This window comes from Amphibalanus amphitrite, unplaced genomic scaffold (genome assembly GCF_019059575.1).
Source record: "Amphibalanus amphitrite isolate SeventyFive unplaced genomic scaffold, NRLGWU_Aamphi_draft 000086F_arrow, whole genome shotgun sequence".
NCBI classification, from domain to species: domain Eukaryota; kingdom Metazoa; phylum Arthropoda; class Thecostraca; order Balanomorpha; family Balanidae; genus Amphibalanus; species Amphibalanus amphitrite.
In genome coordinates, this window is record NW_024881582.1 from 633432 (window position 1) to 649027 (window position 15596).

The following is a 15596-nucleotide window of genomic DNA, read 5'->3' on the forward strand; positions in this document are numbered from 1 at the left end:
AGTATTACCGCATTTGCTGATGGCAAGTTGAAGCTCTTTTAGTACAAATGGTTGATTGTAATGCTCTGTGTTGTCAGATTCGAAGTGGAGTGTTGAAAGTATGCTGTTGAGAGTGTTGTGTTGTTGCTGTGTGTAGATGTTGTGTGCTGATACTCGAGCGTAATGGGCTGCAAACTGGTTTGCGACGTCGTAAGGTGTGGTGTATTGTATGTTTTCAATTGAGAGATGAGGTATTTTAAAGTTAGGTTTACGTTTGAGTTTAAAGCATCTAATAAGGTTCCATATCTCACTAAGGGTTAAATTTACTGGAAAATTCTTCCCACGCCTCACGTTTTGCTTTAAGGATTGTCATTTTAGCATCATATCTAGCTTGCCTAGCCTCCTGTTCGTATCTAGGCGTAATATGTCTTTGGAAAGCCCGCAACGCTCTGCGTCTCCGGGCTACCGCTTTCCTACATTCATCGTTCCACCAAGGTGCGTGTTTTTGATCTTTCCGACCTGTATTACGGGGTATATTGTCAAAAGCAGCTTGTGATATTACGTTAAGTATTTGATTTATTTCAATACATTCATTTTCGGTTTCAATTAGATTCTCATCAACGTATTCTCTAAATTTATTCCAGTCTGCTTTCTTAAATCTCCATTTTGGCATAAACAATTCTTGTTGTATTGAAGGTGCTCCTATCATAATATGAATAGGAAAATGGTCGCTAAAGTAAGTATCGATTTGAACTTCTGGTTTAAAAATAGGCGCTATTCTAGGTGTTGATATAACGAGGTCAATTACTGACTGGGTATGTCTCTCAGTTGAAAGACTTTGTCGTGTTGGAGTAGTGTCGTTGAGAAAGACAAGCTGATGCTGGTCAAGTAGGGTGTTGAGTATGTTTCCGCGAGTGTTGTTTGTGGAGCAGCCCCAGGCTACGTGATGAGCATTAAAATCACCAAGTATGAGGGTCGGGGTAGGTAGTTGTTCAAAAAACTTATCAATTTCTTCACTAGGGATAACGTTAGTTGGAGAAAGGTAAACTGATATTACGTTGATACTTTGTTCTGCAAGTTGAACATTAGTTGCTACATAATTAAGCGTCGAGTCTACGTTAAATTGATAGTGGAGAAGCTTATTTGATATATAAAGTGCCGTGCCACCTCGGCGGGGTTGTTCATTTACGTTATTGAAGTAGGCTGAGTAACCAGGCAAAGTAAAGGAATAGTTCTCAGCGTCTGAATCAAGGAAGCGGGTTTCTTGTATTGCGGCTATCAATGGTTTTTTGTCGGTCATATATTCTCGGAATTCTCCCCAATGGGATACAAGCGAGCTTGTATTCCATTGGAGAATGAATTCCTGTCTGATGCTACCCATGTTAGTGGTTAGAAAACTTTAGAGCGTGGTTTGACGGAGAACCGGGGAGCTCTGGGTGGTGGACGGGGATAAGGTCCGCGAGCTGCACCTGGAGACTGTGCGATTACGCAGCCGCAAAGACTGCTCTGAGTCAAGGGGCGACTGGTTCTCCGTTATTGTTGAGTTCACGTCCTCTTCAGTGACACTGATTTCGTGTTCCACTGTTGAGGCGTCCGAGAGTGGGGAGTTGAAAGGGGACTCCGTTTCCGCCGGGCTTCCCAGCTGGTCCCCTTTTTTCAGTGTAGCGACACTTTCAGTCGCTACGAGGGGTGCATGCGCAGTTATCTCTTTTCCGGATTCCTGCGCATGTGGCGCCGCTGCGCTCTTTGCGTCAGCAGGATGGCGCGGGTCGGGAGTCAGGTTAGACTGCCCCTGGTCGGAGTTGGATCGAGTTTGAGCGTGCTCTGCGCGCTCGGACTCTTCTGATCGGGTCGGGTGAGCGACAGCTGGCTGAGGGCCGGCTGCGTTTGGGCCACTTTGAATGGGTCGGCGCTGTGCGTGCTCGTCCCTGTGACCTGGAGCTCGCTTAGCGTGCTCATGTCGGGTGTTCGTCAGAGGTGGCTCAGCGGCTCTGTCGCTTCGAATGGGTTGGCGCTGTGGGCGCTCATCCCTGCGACCTTGGTTGGGTTGATGCTCTTCCCGGTTGGGGTCGAGCCACTGCTGCGTGCGCTGGGCGCGTGCCGGCAGCTCTGGGAACTCTTGTTCCTCCGGGGGCCAGATGGGGCGGTTGAACCGCGGCCCGCGAGCATGATGCTCCTCTCGGGCGCGGGCCTGTTCGGTCCGGTGGAGTTCGGCGGAATACCGCCGGATGGGGCATCGCCTGTCCCAGGCAGGGTGTTCACCGCCACAGTGGGCACAGGTGCAGCTCGCGGCCTCACAGTGTTCTGTCGGGTGCTCGTCCGCGCACCTGCCACACAGCGGGTTACGGCGGCGGCAGTGTCGGGTGGGGTGATTTGCCCAGCAATTTTGGCACAGGGGCGGGGGCGGGACCCAGGGATCCACCTGTACCCGGGCATACCCGCACTGGATGTGGGTGGGGAGCTCTGTGCCCGCGAAGCTGACCCTGATGGTAGGGTTTGGTCCTCGCGTCGCGAGGTTCCTTGAGGGCATTCGCTGCACCCGGATGACTTTTTGGGGGGCGAGCTCTTTCAGGAGATCGGCGTTGGACATGTCCGACAGCATTTCGCTGCGGATCACGCCGTGCACACTGTTTAGGTGCACCGCCACTTGCACGTTGACATCTTGACCCAAGATGGACTGGGTCGCGAGTGCTTTTTTGGTCTGGTTCAGGTTGTGGGTCTTTAGTAGGAGGGCTCCCGACCGGATCGGTTTAGCGTCCAGAACGGGGCCGAGCAACCGGTCAACTTCGCGGGCGAGAGCGAAGGGGTTTGTCTTTTTAAAGTCCGTGGACTTGTCTTTTTTGGTTGCCAGGAGGAAGCAAGCTCCCTCCGGCGGTCTGTCGTTAAGTTCGAGGATGGCAGGGGGATCCTCCCCCTGCCGATACATGACCGGTACGGTCGAACTTGAGACTAAGTCGAAGATAGCTGATGAAAAAATATAAAAAAATTGGGCGGAGCGGGCCGGCTTGCCGGTTACCGCGGAAAACCCGACTCACCGCGAGGAGGAAAGATGAGCGATGGGGGAGGGGGGAGACTAAGAGTCTCCCGAAGAGCGGGTGATAGGAAAGATGGAAAAGTCGACCTTGCCCTGTATGACCTACCTAATTAGCTAAGCATATAGGGCTGAAGGCCAGGCAGAGGCGACCGGCACCAGTTGGTGCGCGGATAGCACGGCGAACCGTGTGCGCCCACCGCTGTAACGTGGCGAACCGCCCCCGTCACAGCAAGTGTCCTGTCGTGCAGGGGCCGATTCCAGATCTCGAGAACGGCTGGACCGATGACACTCAAATTTGGCACATGGTTAGGGACCGGTTAGAAGGGTGCCGTGCAAAAGTCAGTTGGGACCCATTTTGCACGTGCGCACGTGCAGGGTGCCGCTTCCAGATCTCGAGAACGGCTGGGCCGATTGTGCTCAAATTTGGCACATCGCTAGAGACCGGTTAGTAGGGCGCCGTGCACAAGTCAGCTGGAGGTACCCCGTCGAAATTTCGCACGTGCAAGGCCCACCCTCTCGCTCGCTCCGTTAGTCGCCCCAAAAGGCGTTATACTGGTCAGTATTTAACCCATTCGCTCATACAACACCATTATTACCCAGCTGCTTACACAAAAAGGAGTGCTTAGAACAGCGAAAATGTCATTTTTCTCGTACAAACAAGCAAACAAACATACAAACAAAAACTTGAATATCTTTGGCGACAGAGCTTTTTGGGCGAAAAGGCATTCCTAATAGCATTTTTCAGTGTTCAATCTACAAAACTGCTATCTCAGTTCAAAACCCCATGTTGAAGGTGAACTATTCTCTGTAATACGTTCGCGTCTATTTGATGGAGTTATCGTTATCGATTGACCGAAACGGGGACTTCGATAACATTACTTCGATAACGATAATCAATAACGATAAACTTGAAAAAAACGTTATCGTCGATAACGAGTTCGATAATCGTTATCGATGGGAGTTATCGAAATGCCCACAACTGACCACCAGTTGGATAGGTAATGCATACATACCTGCATTGGGGGATGCTTTATTAATCACTACTCACAATTTATGTTTGACTCGAGTATGAATCAGCTCCAAAACACCTTAACCCGCGCCCCACCGGGGTCTGTATATAACACGCCCCACGGCCGGGGGGGGGGGCTATTCATAGCCCCCCTCCTAACTCCGAAACTATTGGGCCGATCGTCAAAATTCAAACGGCATCTGATAGCCCCGGAAAAACTGTCGATAGAAACCTAATTTCATTGACCTCGAGGTCACCGATGACGTCACAGGTCAGGAAAGTAAAAATTATCGATATTTGGCTTTTTGGGCTCTGGCTGCCGTCTTACAAGTCAGATCAGGCTGATTTTTGGTTTGCACACTCGTGAACAGATGCTTTAGATACCCTGAGGGTACCAAACTTGTATTTTGATTTTCAGGTCAGGGTCAGGCCCGGTCAGGTCATCATAGGTCAAGGAAATCTTATGTCATAAGTCGGTCACGTGACACATGTTTTATGGTCCATTTAGGCCATAGATGTCGAATTCGGTGTCGCCTGTGTCATTTGAGGCCATTTTCATCTGAATTTAGCTGAGGTCAGGTCACTTTCAGGTCAAAAGAGGTCAACTTTCAAAGTTGAAATTTTTCAACAAAAAACATGTCTATCGGATGCAGTTTGAGCTCAGGAACACGATGGTGCTACTTATATTGGTGTAAGATGTCAAAAACGTACTGAAAAATTGATGTTGAAAATTTATAATTGTTATTTTTTTGCAATAATGCGTATAACTTGGCCATTTTTGAAGATATTTAGCTTAAACTTGCTAGAGTAAGTCATAACCATGTGTTCTATCACATATATTCCGTTTTTTCGAAAAGTCAATTTTTTTTTGAAAAAACATATACAAATTTAAATTTTTAATTTAATTATATATAAATAATATAATTTTCAAAAAATTTACAATTATGAAAATCCGAGATAGCAGTTTGATAGCGCATTCTATTCTGAGTCCTCTCATGCAAAGAAATTAGATATAGCTAAAAAACTGAGCTCTTGGGAGCGATTGCCGTTGTTCAATGTTTGGCGTTGAAATCGGCCGAACATGACGTCACACTGGCGTCATTTCCGGCCGATCTATGGTAGCTACGAAGTTCATATTTTGACACATGGTGTCCAATTGATGCAGCCAAAGGTACTGAAAGTTTGGCGTCGATACGTCAAGCGGTTTGGAAGTTATTGCAGAAAAACGGGAGGGGGCTATGAATAGCCCCCCCCCCCCCCAGTGGGGCGCGGGTTAATTTTGCAGCCCGTGTAACAAGTTTGATGCCAGAACACCTAACTAAGGTCTGGTCACACTCACCAAGTCAAGTAGCCCTGCCTCTAAAAAAAAATTGTGGTCCTTTAATTTAACCGTATAACTTATTTCTTAGAAGTTTGAAATTTTGTGTAGTGCAACTGCAGGACTGCGGGATCGGAGCCGGAGCTTGACAGCTCGTCAGCTTGACTTGACAGCTCTGGCTAGAGTCGGAGCTTGAGTCACCGAAGTCGTTTGTACTTCGACTCCGAAGTCAGAGTCGACATTCTCTGGCTTGAAGTCATGCTCATTGCTCTTAACTGGTTTGTCGAAATTTATGAAGCCGTTTTAGCCGGTCGTTTACGGTACGCGTGGAATTCGTGGATGACAATAAAAATTAGCGGTTTCCAAAGGACGGGTGGGATAAGAGCTGGAGGTTCTTTTGGCCGTTGTGACTGGTGGACGATGGTTGTATCAGTAAAAGGGTCAGACCAATATAGGCCCACACTGAGTATTCAAACCTCCTGGACCCTCTCATACCACACACCGTTCCATCATTTCTATCCTCAGGACAGTCAAATCCCTCTCCTCCACGCCTCAACCCCTTGTTTCGGGCTGGACGGGCAACTTTATCCCATGCGGGAGCCCCCGATAAGAGCACGCCCGTAACCGGGTGCGGTGACTGGTGAGTGCTTGGGGTGCTGGTCGGCCTGCCCTCTGGACGGGCTCAGCCTCGTCGACTCACCAGAGTGCTCGCCCAGACCAATTGTCCCCCCTCCCCCTCCCCTAATTCCTATCTCCTTCCGGCTCTGAAATGGTCTCGTCAGACCGAATAGGCCTAACCCGATAAAACAAATCCCAGACCGTGGCGAGGTCCTCTGACCTCTCACACCAGCATCAGGTACTCTAAGGTCATGGTGAAGTGGTGATCCCCTTCGGCTTTCGTTTTGCCTAGCACGGGAGGATGGCCGTTTAAAAGTGGGGGTCTTGCTTGAGTATTGTGAATACTCGAATGTGTGGCTTATGCAGCTGTCACCCCACCCAGAGGACCGCACTTCAGCCTTTGGTGGGTGTACCTGAGCCGCTGAAGTGTCTGAGTTCTCAGTTGTACTGTCCGAACTGACCAGCATCAGTATTCTTTAAAAAAATGGTTTATTTCTGTTAACATGACTCCAGTCCATTGTGAATGACTGTTGCGAATAGTCACTTTTGAAATCCTTTATGGGCGATTATTTGGAGGGGACGTCCCCCCGGATTCCTCGACTGCCGGGGGAGGGGGGACGCGTCCCCCGTCTCCCCGCTTTCGACGCCCATGCTAACTAAACACTCTCAAACATCGGTTTTTTTGGAAAACATGACACACCCGAATATTGCACTCTGTGTGACCCTGAGGTTATCTCAGGTCATGAAGGGTCACCAGCAGTTTTTTTAAACTATTACTTTTGAATTGATATAACAGACGACAGACGTGCTAGAGCGGTAAAAACAGGTCAGATGTGTTCAACTCGGCGATACGGATCGACTGGTATGCAGCATGACCCTTTCCGGTCAGGTCATGCCCTGACCCGAGGTCAAATTTTCCAAATGACCTTAACACGCGCAGTGGAAGGGGGGGGGGGCGGATTTCGCCCACCCCTCCTGTTTTTCGCCAATAACTCGCGCCGCAAGCATAATATCAATGTGAAATTTCGGCTACCTGTCCAGAATTGAATTGCGGATCTTCTCGTGCAAACAGTAAGAAAATCGGTTCACAACTTTTGTAGTAATAGCGGTGTAAAGTCAAACATCCTGCCGCCGCGGCGGCGCGGCGGCCGGCGCTAGCCGTTACGCGCCGCCTGAATTGTAGACTGTGCCGGGGCGGGACGGTTCCGTCTTTACATCGCGCTCCTTACCGCTGATTATATTAGATTCGCGTCAAATTCGGTGAGAAGACTGAGAAATGTACAGGCAATCATATGGTCAAAGAATTTTGAAAATCGGCCGGTAACAACTTGAGTTATGAGTGTGTAAACACAAAATTGTGATTGCCGCGTTTCCCGCGTCGGCCGACGCCGCTTCAGCCGGCGACATCTTACCCTTAGCAGGCTTCTAACTGCCACATTTATTGTTGGATTATCTAGAAATTCACCATACATACTCACAAATGTTTGCTCTTTCGTATAGTGAAAGTTTTTAAAAAATCGGCCAGTAACTTTTTGAGTTATCGGCGTGTAAACGCAAAAAAGTCGCTAATATGGCAGATTTGACCACATTTGACCTCATTTGACCTTGAAGATATTGACCTAGGGTCATGAAATTCACACACAACAGAGTTCCCCATGGCCCCCACCTACCCTCCAAATTTCGTCTTTCTAGCTCCAGTGGGAGCTGAGATCTTAGGGGGGGGCGACATCCGCCCCCCCCCTTCCACTGGGCGTAGTACTCGCAACCCTTCCACTGCGCGTGTTAAAAGTCCGAATCTCATTCGACGCGACTCGACGAGAGGAACACGTTGCTGGCAAAAGTAATGTGGCTCCCTTCAGTCAAAAGCTATTACCTAAAACTTTTTTTCGTATAAACCAGGGATGCGGAGCCGTGGAAATTTCAGACGGTCCGGCTCCGGCTCCGGCTCCGAGTAAAACGGTCCGGCTCCGGCGGCTCCGGCTCCTACTCAGTACATCTCCTATGCGATTAATTAAATACCTACGGGTGGAAGAAAAAGGGCGATTGGAATTGGATTGGTACACGTTGCCTCTGTATTTGCATAACAAGGCTAATTTGAATAGTGAATACCACATGGCCTTGTCCTACTGTCAAACCGAACTAGGTCAATCATTTCTTTCCTCTTAAAAAGAGCCGGAGTCGCCCCTTTTTTGACGGCTCCGGCTCCGGTTCCGGCTCCGGGCTATATTGTTTCACGGCTCCGGCTCCGACTCTGGGCAAAATATGCCGGCTCCGGCTGCTCCGGCTCCGGCTCCGCACCCCTGATTAAACGGCTATTTTTTTATATTTTTTGCCCTCTGGAACATGGAATATATCACATAGGACAGGAAAAGGTTAACTGTGAAGGAACGGGATGAGCTGACGATGATAAGCGCGATCTGACGGTGAGATAAAGATCCTTGCGGAGGCTTGGTTACGGGGATAGTGGACACTACACGACTTATTAGGCACTTCTGGTGTGAAAAATGAAAGGGCAATTAATCATCCCACTTTCGGTATCGGTCTCCATTATCGACACTTCAGCATACCTACATACGTGCGCTTGGATACGCTGCTCGTCTCGTCTCGTCTCTCGTATTATGTGGCTGGCCTGCCGCCAGAGGCGATATCGGCCGAGTTGTGGTATTATGGTGTTTCCTTGTCTCGGCGTGTATTGGCGGGCGTGGCGTCGGGGGTATGTTCTTTTGGTGGGCTTTGGAGCATTTCGATTTTCTCTCTTTTCTTTCTTTTCCTTCTTGAACCGCTTGTGTTGGGTCCGGACGGTGGCGGATTGCACTGTTTGACGGCAGCCTCACGAGCAACAGGTCCTTTTTTTTTTTTTTTTTTTACATAAAGTCATCACATGCACGAGTTTTTGGATAGTTGAGCCTTTTTATTTGTTTGTTTTTTTTTTATTTTTTTTTAATTTATTTTATTTTTATTTTTATTTTTATTTTTATTTTTTTTATTTTTTTTTGGGCTCATTTTTTTTTTTGTATGTTTACATGGCACAGTGGAGGGGGGACCGGGCGGCAAACCAAGGAGTTGGAGTTGCTACCGCCCGCCCCCCCCCCCCCCCTCATCCTTCGCGTTGTTTCCTGGTGGTGGTGGTGGTGGTTGGGCCGGCCTGTAGGGGGGGGGCAGCCTCCCCGATGTTGAAGTCTGCGCCGCCCCCGCCCCACAGGCCGGCCCGTCGAACGTTGTCCTGCAGGTATATGGGGGCCCGGGGGGCGGGCAGCTGCTCTCGGTGTTGAAGTTAGAGCCGCCCGCCCCCACGGTCGGCCCCCCGCTCCTCGTCGGTGCTGTGGCCGGCCCACGGGGCGGGCGGCAGCGCCGGAGCCGGAGACTGCGCCGCCCCCGCCCCGCAGGCCGGTCCGTCGTTAGAAGATGTTGGTGTTTTGCCCTGGGGGCGGGCGGCAGCTCTCGGTGCTGAAGTTAAGCGCCGCCCGCCCCCCAGGCCGGTCTTGTTCTTGGTGTCGGTCCCGTAGGGCGGGAAGCAGCCCCGCTATCGGGGGCTATGCCGCTCCCCGACCCGCAGGCCAGTCCGCCGATCTGACAGTATGAGCCCGAGAGGCGGGCAGCACTTCTGGAGTTGAAGGTGGTGCCGCCCCACCTCTCAGGCCAGCCTGGCGTTCGCTATCGCTGTTTTTTTATTATCTTTTTTTTTTACATTTTTATGATTATTTTTATTTTTTTGTGGGCTTTTTTTGTTTTTTTTTTGTTTTTTGTTTTTTTTTGTTTTTTTTTTTCGTTTTTTTTTGCCTCTTTTTTTAAACTTTGAGAAACACACATTTTCAAAGCACGCATTTCCATACACATTCATATCACACAAAAAGCTTTACTTCAAAACATTAAAATGTCACATATATGTCACGCATGTCTTTTTTTTTCTTCTTCCATTTTTTTTTTTGCTATTTTTTTCCCTCTCTCTCTCTCTTTTTTTTCTTTTCTTTTCTCTCTTCATGCATTTTTTTCCCCTCACTCTCTGTCTCTCCTCTAGCTTGTGAGAGGAGGGATGACTGACTTTCTGTCACCTTGCGGTACATCGCGTGAATGTGCCATGGTGCCAGAAAGTTACTTATAACATGTCTTGCCTCTTCGTGGAGGAAGACTTTCTGTATTCTTATACTTGAGTTTCTCCCTTTTTTTTAAAGGATTTATCTCCATTTAAATGGAGATGTTTTAGATTTGATTTTCTAGACCAGTTTGCAAGAGAAAGTCGAAAAGAAGATTCAATAATTGAGGATAATTATCTCCGAGAATATTTGTTAAGTTTAGGGGGATTTTGATGGTATTGCTATAGTTAATAATTGTGTGTCTTTCTTGGTTGTAGATTGGGCAGTCTAATAGTAGATGTTTAACTGTGAGTCGAACATTGCAATTAGGGCACTGTGGGGGATTTTGATTTAGAAAAATGAAAGAGTGTGTTAGTTTTGTATGACCGAAACGTAGTCTGGCCAGGCATCTTTCTCGTCTTCTTGATGTTTGGTGGATTGAATTCCATGGTTCTATTTTTGGGTGTATTTGTTTTAAGGCTGTGTTGGTTTTGTCCCAGAATATTTGGTTGATCGCTTTTAATTTTTTAGGTAATTTTGTGAGAAAGTCATCTGGATTTGGAGGTATGTTTGTGATGTTTTCTAAAGTGAGAGCTTCTTTAGCTAATTTGTCTACATAATCGTTAAGAGGGATGCCAGTGTGGGAAGGGATCCAGAGAAGTATCGGTAGCTGGTTTAATGTGCTTTTTATTTGAAAGATATTTGTAATAAGGGGATGATATTGTGATATGTTTGTAGATATTGATTGGAGGGCTGATAGTGAGTCGGAGATAATTATCGCTCGAGTTATATTATTGTTTTTGATTTTTTGAAATGCTGCCTTTATTGCAAAGAGTTCGGCAGAGAAGATTGACGTACCGTTAGGCAGTCTGGCTCTTACCGTCGTGTTAGCGCGTGCTCCTGTACGACTGATCGTCGCCGCCGCTGTAAGTTCGTTTATTTTGCTTCCGTCTGTGTAGAAGTGGGTGTAGTTTTGGAATTGTGCCATGAACTCGTTGAAAAGGGATTGTACTTCGATGTTGCTGTAGGAGGATTTCTTGTTATCGGGGAGAAGGAAGAGTTTTGGGTATTCTTGGGCCCACCACGCCACCGGGCGCTGTGTAGGTGTGATTGTGGGGAGTGTGATATTCAGTGTTCGTGAATGTTTTGTGATGCTTGTACCGTAGGCAAATCTACGTTGCTTTTTCTTGTTGATGAATCGTGGATGTGACCGGAATCTGATTAGTGGGGTGCATGGGTGGTTTGGGATCTTTTGTATTTTATAGAAGTATCTGAATAGTGAAATGATTCTCCGTTGTGCCAGTGTTTCAATGTCTGTATATACATGTAGGCTGGTTATTGGTGTGGTGGATAATGCTGCCGTGGAGATTCTAAGTGCTGAATTTTGGATGACGTCTAATTTTCTAAGGTGTGTCTTGGCTGCGTTGTCAAAGGCGATGGCTCCGTATTCAAGGATAGGACGGATTAAGGACTTGTACAATTTAAGTAGTGTGTGGGTGTCTCCTCCAAAGTCGGTGCCTGATAGTGCTTTTAAAATGTTTAGTCTTTTGGATGCTTTAGTGGCGGTGTTGGAGATGTGTGTCTGGAAGGTTAGTGGGCGATCTTAAGTTATGCCAAGGAATTTTGCTTCTTCAACTATTGGAATTTCGTGTCCGTTGATGGATAGGGGTGTGGGACGGTGTGGTTTATGGTTGCTAAAAAGGACGCATTTGGTTTTCTCGGGAGATATATGTAGGTTGAGCGGTTGCAGTGCTTGGTGAACATGCTGGAGGGCTTTGTCGAGTTGTTGTAGGGCATTGTTTTGGTGTTTCGAGGTTGTCCAAATGGCGATATCGTCTGCATAAAGTGCTATTTTGGAGGGGGATGGGACATTTTTTAGGGTTGAGTTTAGAGCTATGATAAAGAGGATTGGGCTAAGGACGGAACCTTGCATTAATCCTGATGTGGGAGTTTTGGGGTTAGATAAGGAATTCAGGTATTTGACTTGGAAGGATCTTCGGGTTAGGTAATTGTTGAGATAATGTAGGAGGTGTCCGGATATTTTGTGCTGGAGATAATTTAGAAGAAAAGAGGTGTTTAGGGTGTCATATGCGTTTTTAAGGTCGAGGAATAGAGCTGCAGTGGTTCGGTTCATGTGTAGACTGTGTTTTATGTCTGCTGTGATGGATACTATGTTGTCTAATGTGTTTTTGCCAGGGAGGAAGCCGCTTTGCTGTGGGATGATCAGGTTTTGGGTCTGAATGATGAAGAGGAGGCGGTGTTTGATGATACGCTCAAAAATTTTGTGGATAGTGTTTGTTAAGGATATTGGTCTGTAGCTCGATAAGGAGGTCGCGTCTTTTTGTGGTTTCTGTATTGGAATGATGTGTGCTTGGAACCATGTCTCTGGGTATGTATGTGTGGTAAATGCGTGGTTTAGTGCGTGGAGTAAAAGTGTTTTGCCCCTTTTTCCTAAGTGTTTGTAGAACTGGTAGTGAATTTCGTCTGGGCCTGGTGCTGTGTTGCCGGTTCGGTTTAGTGCGTTTTCTAGCTCGGTGAGGGTGAATGGTAGATTGTATGGGTGATGGTCTGTGTGGTGTGGGATATGTAGAGGAATAGGAACTGGACATTGTGATGAAATTTCGTTGTAATGGTTGGCAAATTGTTGGGAAATTTCGTCTGGTGTTGTGTATGTGATGTTGTTGTAGATTATGTATGAAGCTTTGTTGATAGGTGTTTTGTATCCCTTGAAAGCTTTTATAGTTTGCCAAATTTTTGATAGTGGAGTGAATCTATTGAATGAGCTTGAAATGTCTTAAAAAGATGATTTTTTAGCTTCCTTAATTATTTTACGGCACCTTGCTTTTGCTTTTTTGTAAACCAGAAGATTTTCCTCTGTTCTGTGTTTTTCGAATCTGTGCCTTGCCGTATTTCTGAATGTAATGGCGCGTTGGCAGTTGTAGTCCCACCATGGGGCGGATTTGGGACGAGGATGGTTTGTTTTGGTTTTTGGTATATGTTGATCGGCTGCTTGTGTGATAATGTCTGTTAGTTGGGAGGCTGTTGGGTTGTTTGGAGTTGATTTGTCAATGTGTTCGGTGAATGCTGTCCAGTTGGCTTTTTTAAGGTTAAATCTGGTGATTCTGTTGGGAGGTGTGGTGGAGTGGTGTATTGTGATGTGTATGGGGAGGTGATCAGAACAGAGAGGATCTGGGGATGTGTGCCATGTTGTATAGAGTGTAAGTGTTGGTGATGTGGCTGAGATGTCCGGAGTTGTGTCGTTGTGTTGTATTTGTCTTGCTACAGGGAAGGTCTGGGATCCGTCATTGCTTAGATTTAAATTTTGTCTGTCTAAAAGTTCGCTGAAGGCTTGGCCTTTTGAGTCCGGGTTTTGTCTGGACCTATCCCAAAGTGGATGGTGCGCGTTTACATCACCACATGATATTATGGGAGTAGTTATGTTATTTAATATTCTTTCAAGGTCAGTCGTAAATTCATCAAAAACTACCCCTGGAGGGGCGTAGATGTTAACTATTGTTATGTATCGTCTAGTTGTTTTAATTTCTATAGCTTGAATGTCAAAGTTAGTTGCTAGGTTAATAATTTTGAAGGGGATGTGATTCTCGATATACGCGCAGACTCCGCCTCTTCTCCTTCCTCCCGGATTTGTTGAAGCGTCTTTTCTGATAAGAGTGTAATTTCGGAGATTGAAGTTGTATGGATCAGTTGGTTTTAGATGAGTTTCTTGGAGGCAGTAAATTGACTTTTGAAATTTGATAAGTGCCTGTTTTAATTCATGCCAATTTTCTGGAATACCCTGGACGTTCCACTGCAGCAAGGACGTGTCAGTGTAGTGTCTGGCGTGGTGGGGCGTTATGCACATGTGGGACTACTTAGTGTTTCTGTCTGAGAGTGTAAGTGTGTGACTCGGCGGGTGCCGACTGGAGTCTGGTGCGGCGTGGGCGGCCCGGCGGGGTGGTGGGGCTGGGCGTGGATGAGTGGTCGGTAGTGGTGTTGGAGTCGGTGAGGTTGGAGTCGGAGTTGGATAACCCGCTACGGACCGGCGCCTGACTCTCGTCTGTATCCTTCGGCTGGGAAGCCGGGGGCGCCGGGCGCTCGCGGGGAGGTGGAGGAGGTGCAGGGGTGCCGTGAGAGTCGGCACCGGCGGCCCGAGGGGGCCGCGGCGGCACAGCAGGGGACCTGGCCGCGCTAGCCGGTCGGGGAGGGGGCGGAGGGGGAGCGTTGGGAGTCGACCGGCCGGAGGAAGAAGGGTAGCGGGGGGTGGGCGGGCGAGGTGGGATGTAGTTAGGCTTCTGAGGGAGAGGGGGGTACTCAGAGTGGTTGATGGGGGGAGGACGGCGGACAGAGTCAGAGTTGGAGGGGATGGTGGTAGGGTCGGCGTCCGGGTGGGTCGCCACGTAGTGGCGGGCGTCCCTGGGCTCCCAGCCCTGTCGGATCAGGAGGGACACCTGGCACTCTGCCAGCCACCGAGGGCAGCCGGGGTCGTTCGAGGGATGCTCGTCGCCGCACCCGGCGCAGCACACCGAGGGGCTGGAGCAGGATGGGGAGTCGTGCCCCTCCTGGGCACAGGAGGAGCAGACGGGATGGGGGGCACGACAGTGCTGCTGGCGGTGGCCATAACGCTGGCACCGACGGCAGCGGAGGGGTTTGGGCGGGATAGGGCGGACGGGGAAGGACAGGTACGCGGCCCTGACGGAGGCCGGCGGTTGGGGCGTGTCAAAGGTGAGGATAAGGATTTTGGGAGAGCGGGGAGGGCGATACACCCCGCGGACTCCCACGCGGCGAAAGCCCTCCTCCAGCTCCGGGATAGAGAGAGGTTGGAGGGATGGGGCGAAGATGGAACCCTGGCTCTGGTTGAGGTGAGGAGGGACCCATGCCCGGACCTCCGCCCCCGCGACCCGGGTGATCGCCAGCAGCTGCTGACGCTCCCCCGGATCGCAACGGACCAGCAAGTCGCCACCGCGGAGCGGACGGGCGCTGAGACAGCGTCCGACCGCCCCGACGAAGGCGTCCTCGACGGCCCAGGGCGAAAGCCCGGACATGGGTGACCCGTCCAGGAGCCGGAAGCGGATGAAGGATTGGGCGGAAGGACCGGGGTTAGGGAGGTGGGAGGACATGACAGGCATGTTGGTGTAGAGGTGTGGGTGTTGGGAAGGTGGTGTTGTAGGGTGGTGCTGTGGGTGGATGTCAGTGGTGTGTGCTAGTGTGTTGTTGTAGGTGAGAACGTGCTTGTGGAAAAGGCAAGTGCGAGGATTACGTTAAGTGTAGAGCGTGTTACTTACGTTGGCGGCGAAAATCTCGATCGTAGGGAAGCGCTGACAAGACGTCGAAAAGCGGATACGCTGCAATGCGTCTTCATGTCATCTGTAAGGTTGTAGTGGTATCGCAGCGATGTCGCTAGTCGCTACCAGCGGCTGCGCACCTCCGTCTTGAGGATGTAAGGTCCTTAGGGATGCCACTGTATAGAGACTCAGTGATGTCATACGATTCCGCCACTTAGGAACCGTACGTACCGCCACCTATCGGACAGCCATTGAACTAATAGTTTACAGCTTGTACAACAGA

General features: G+C 49.0%; 1 protein-coding gene across 1 annotated transcript; it reads right to left on the minus strand.

The window, feature by feature from the left end:
• Positions 1 to 13903: 13903 nt before the first annotated feature.
• Positions 13904 to 15157, minus strand: LOC122379890 (vegetative cell wall protein gp1-like). Its single transcript, XM_043362469.1, has one exon. The coding sequence runs from the start codon at positions 15155 to 15157 to the stop codon at positions 13904 to 13906; it is 1254 nt and encodes a 417-aa protein (XP_043218404.1).
• Positions 15158 to 15596: the final 439 nt, after the last annotated feature.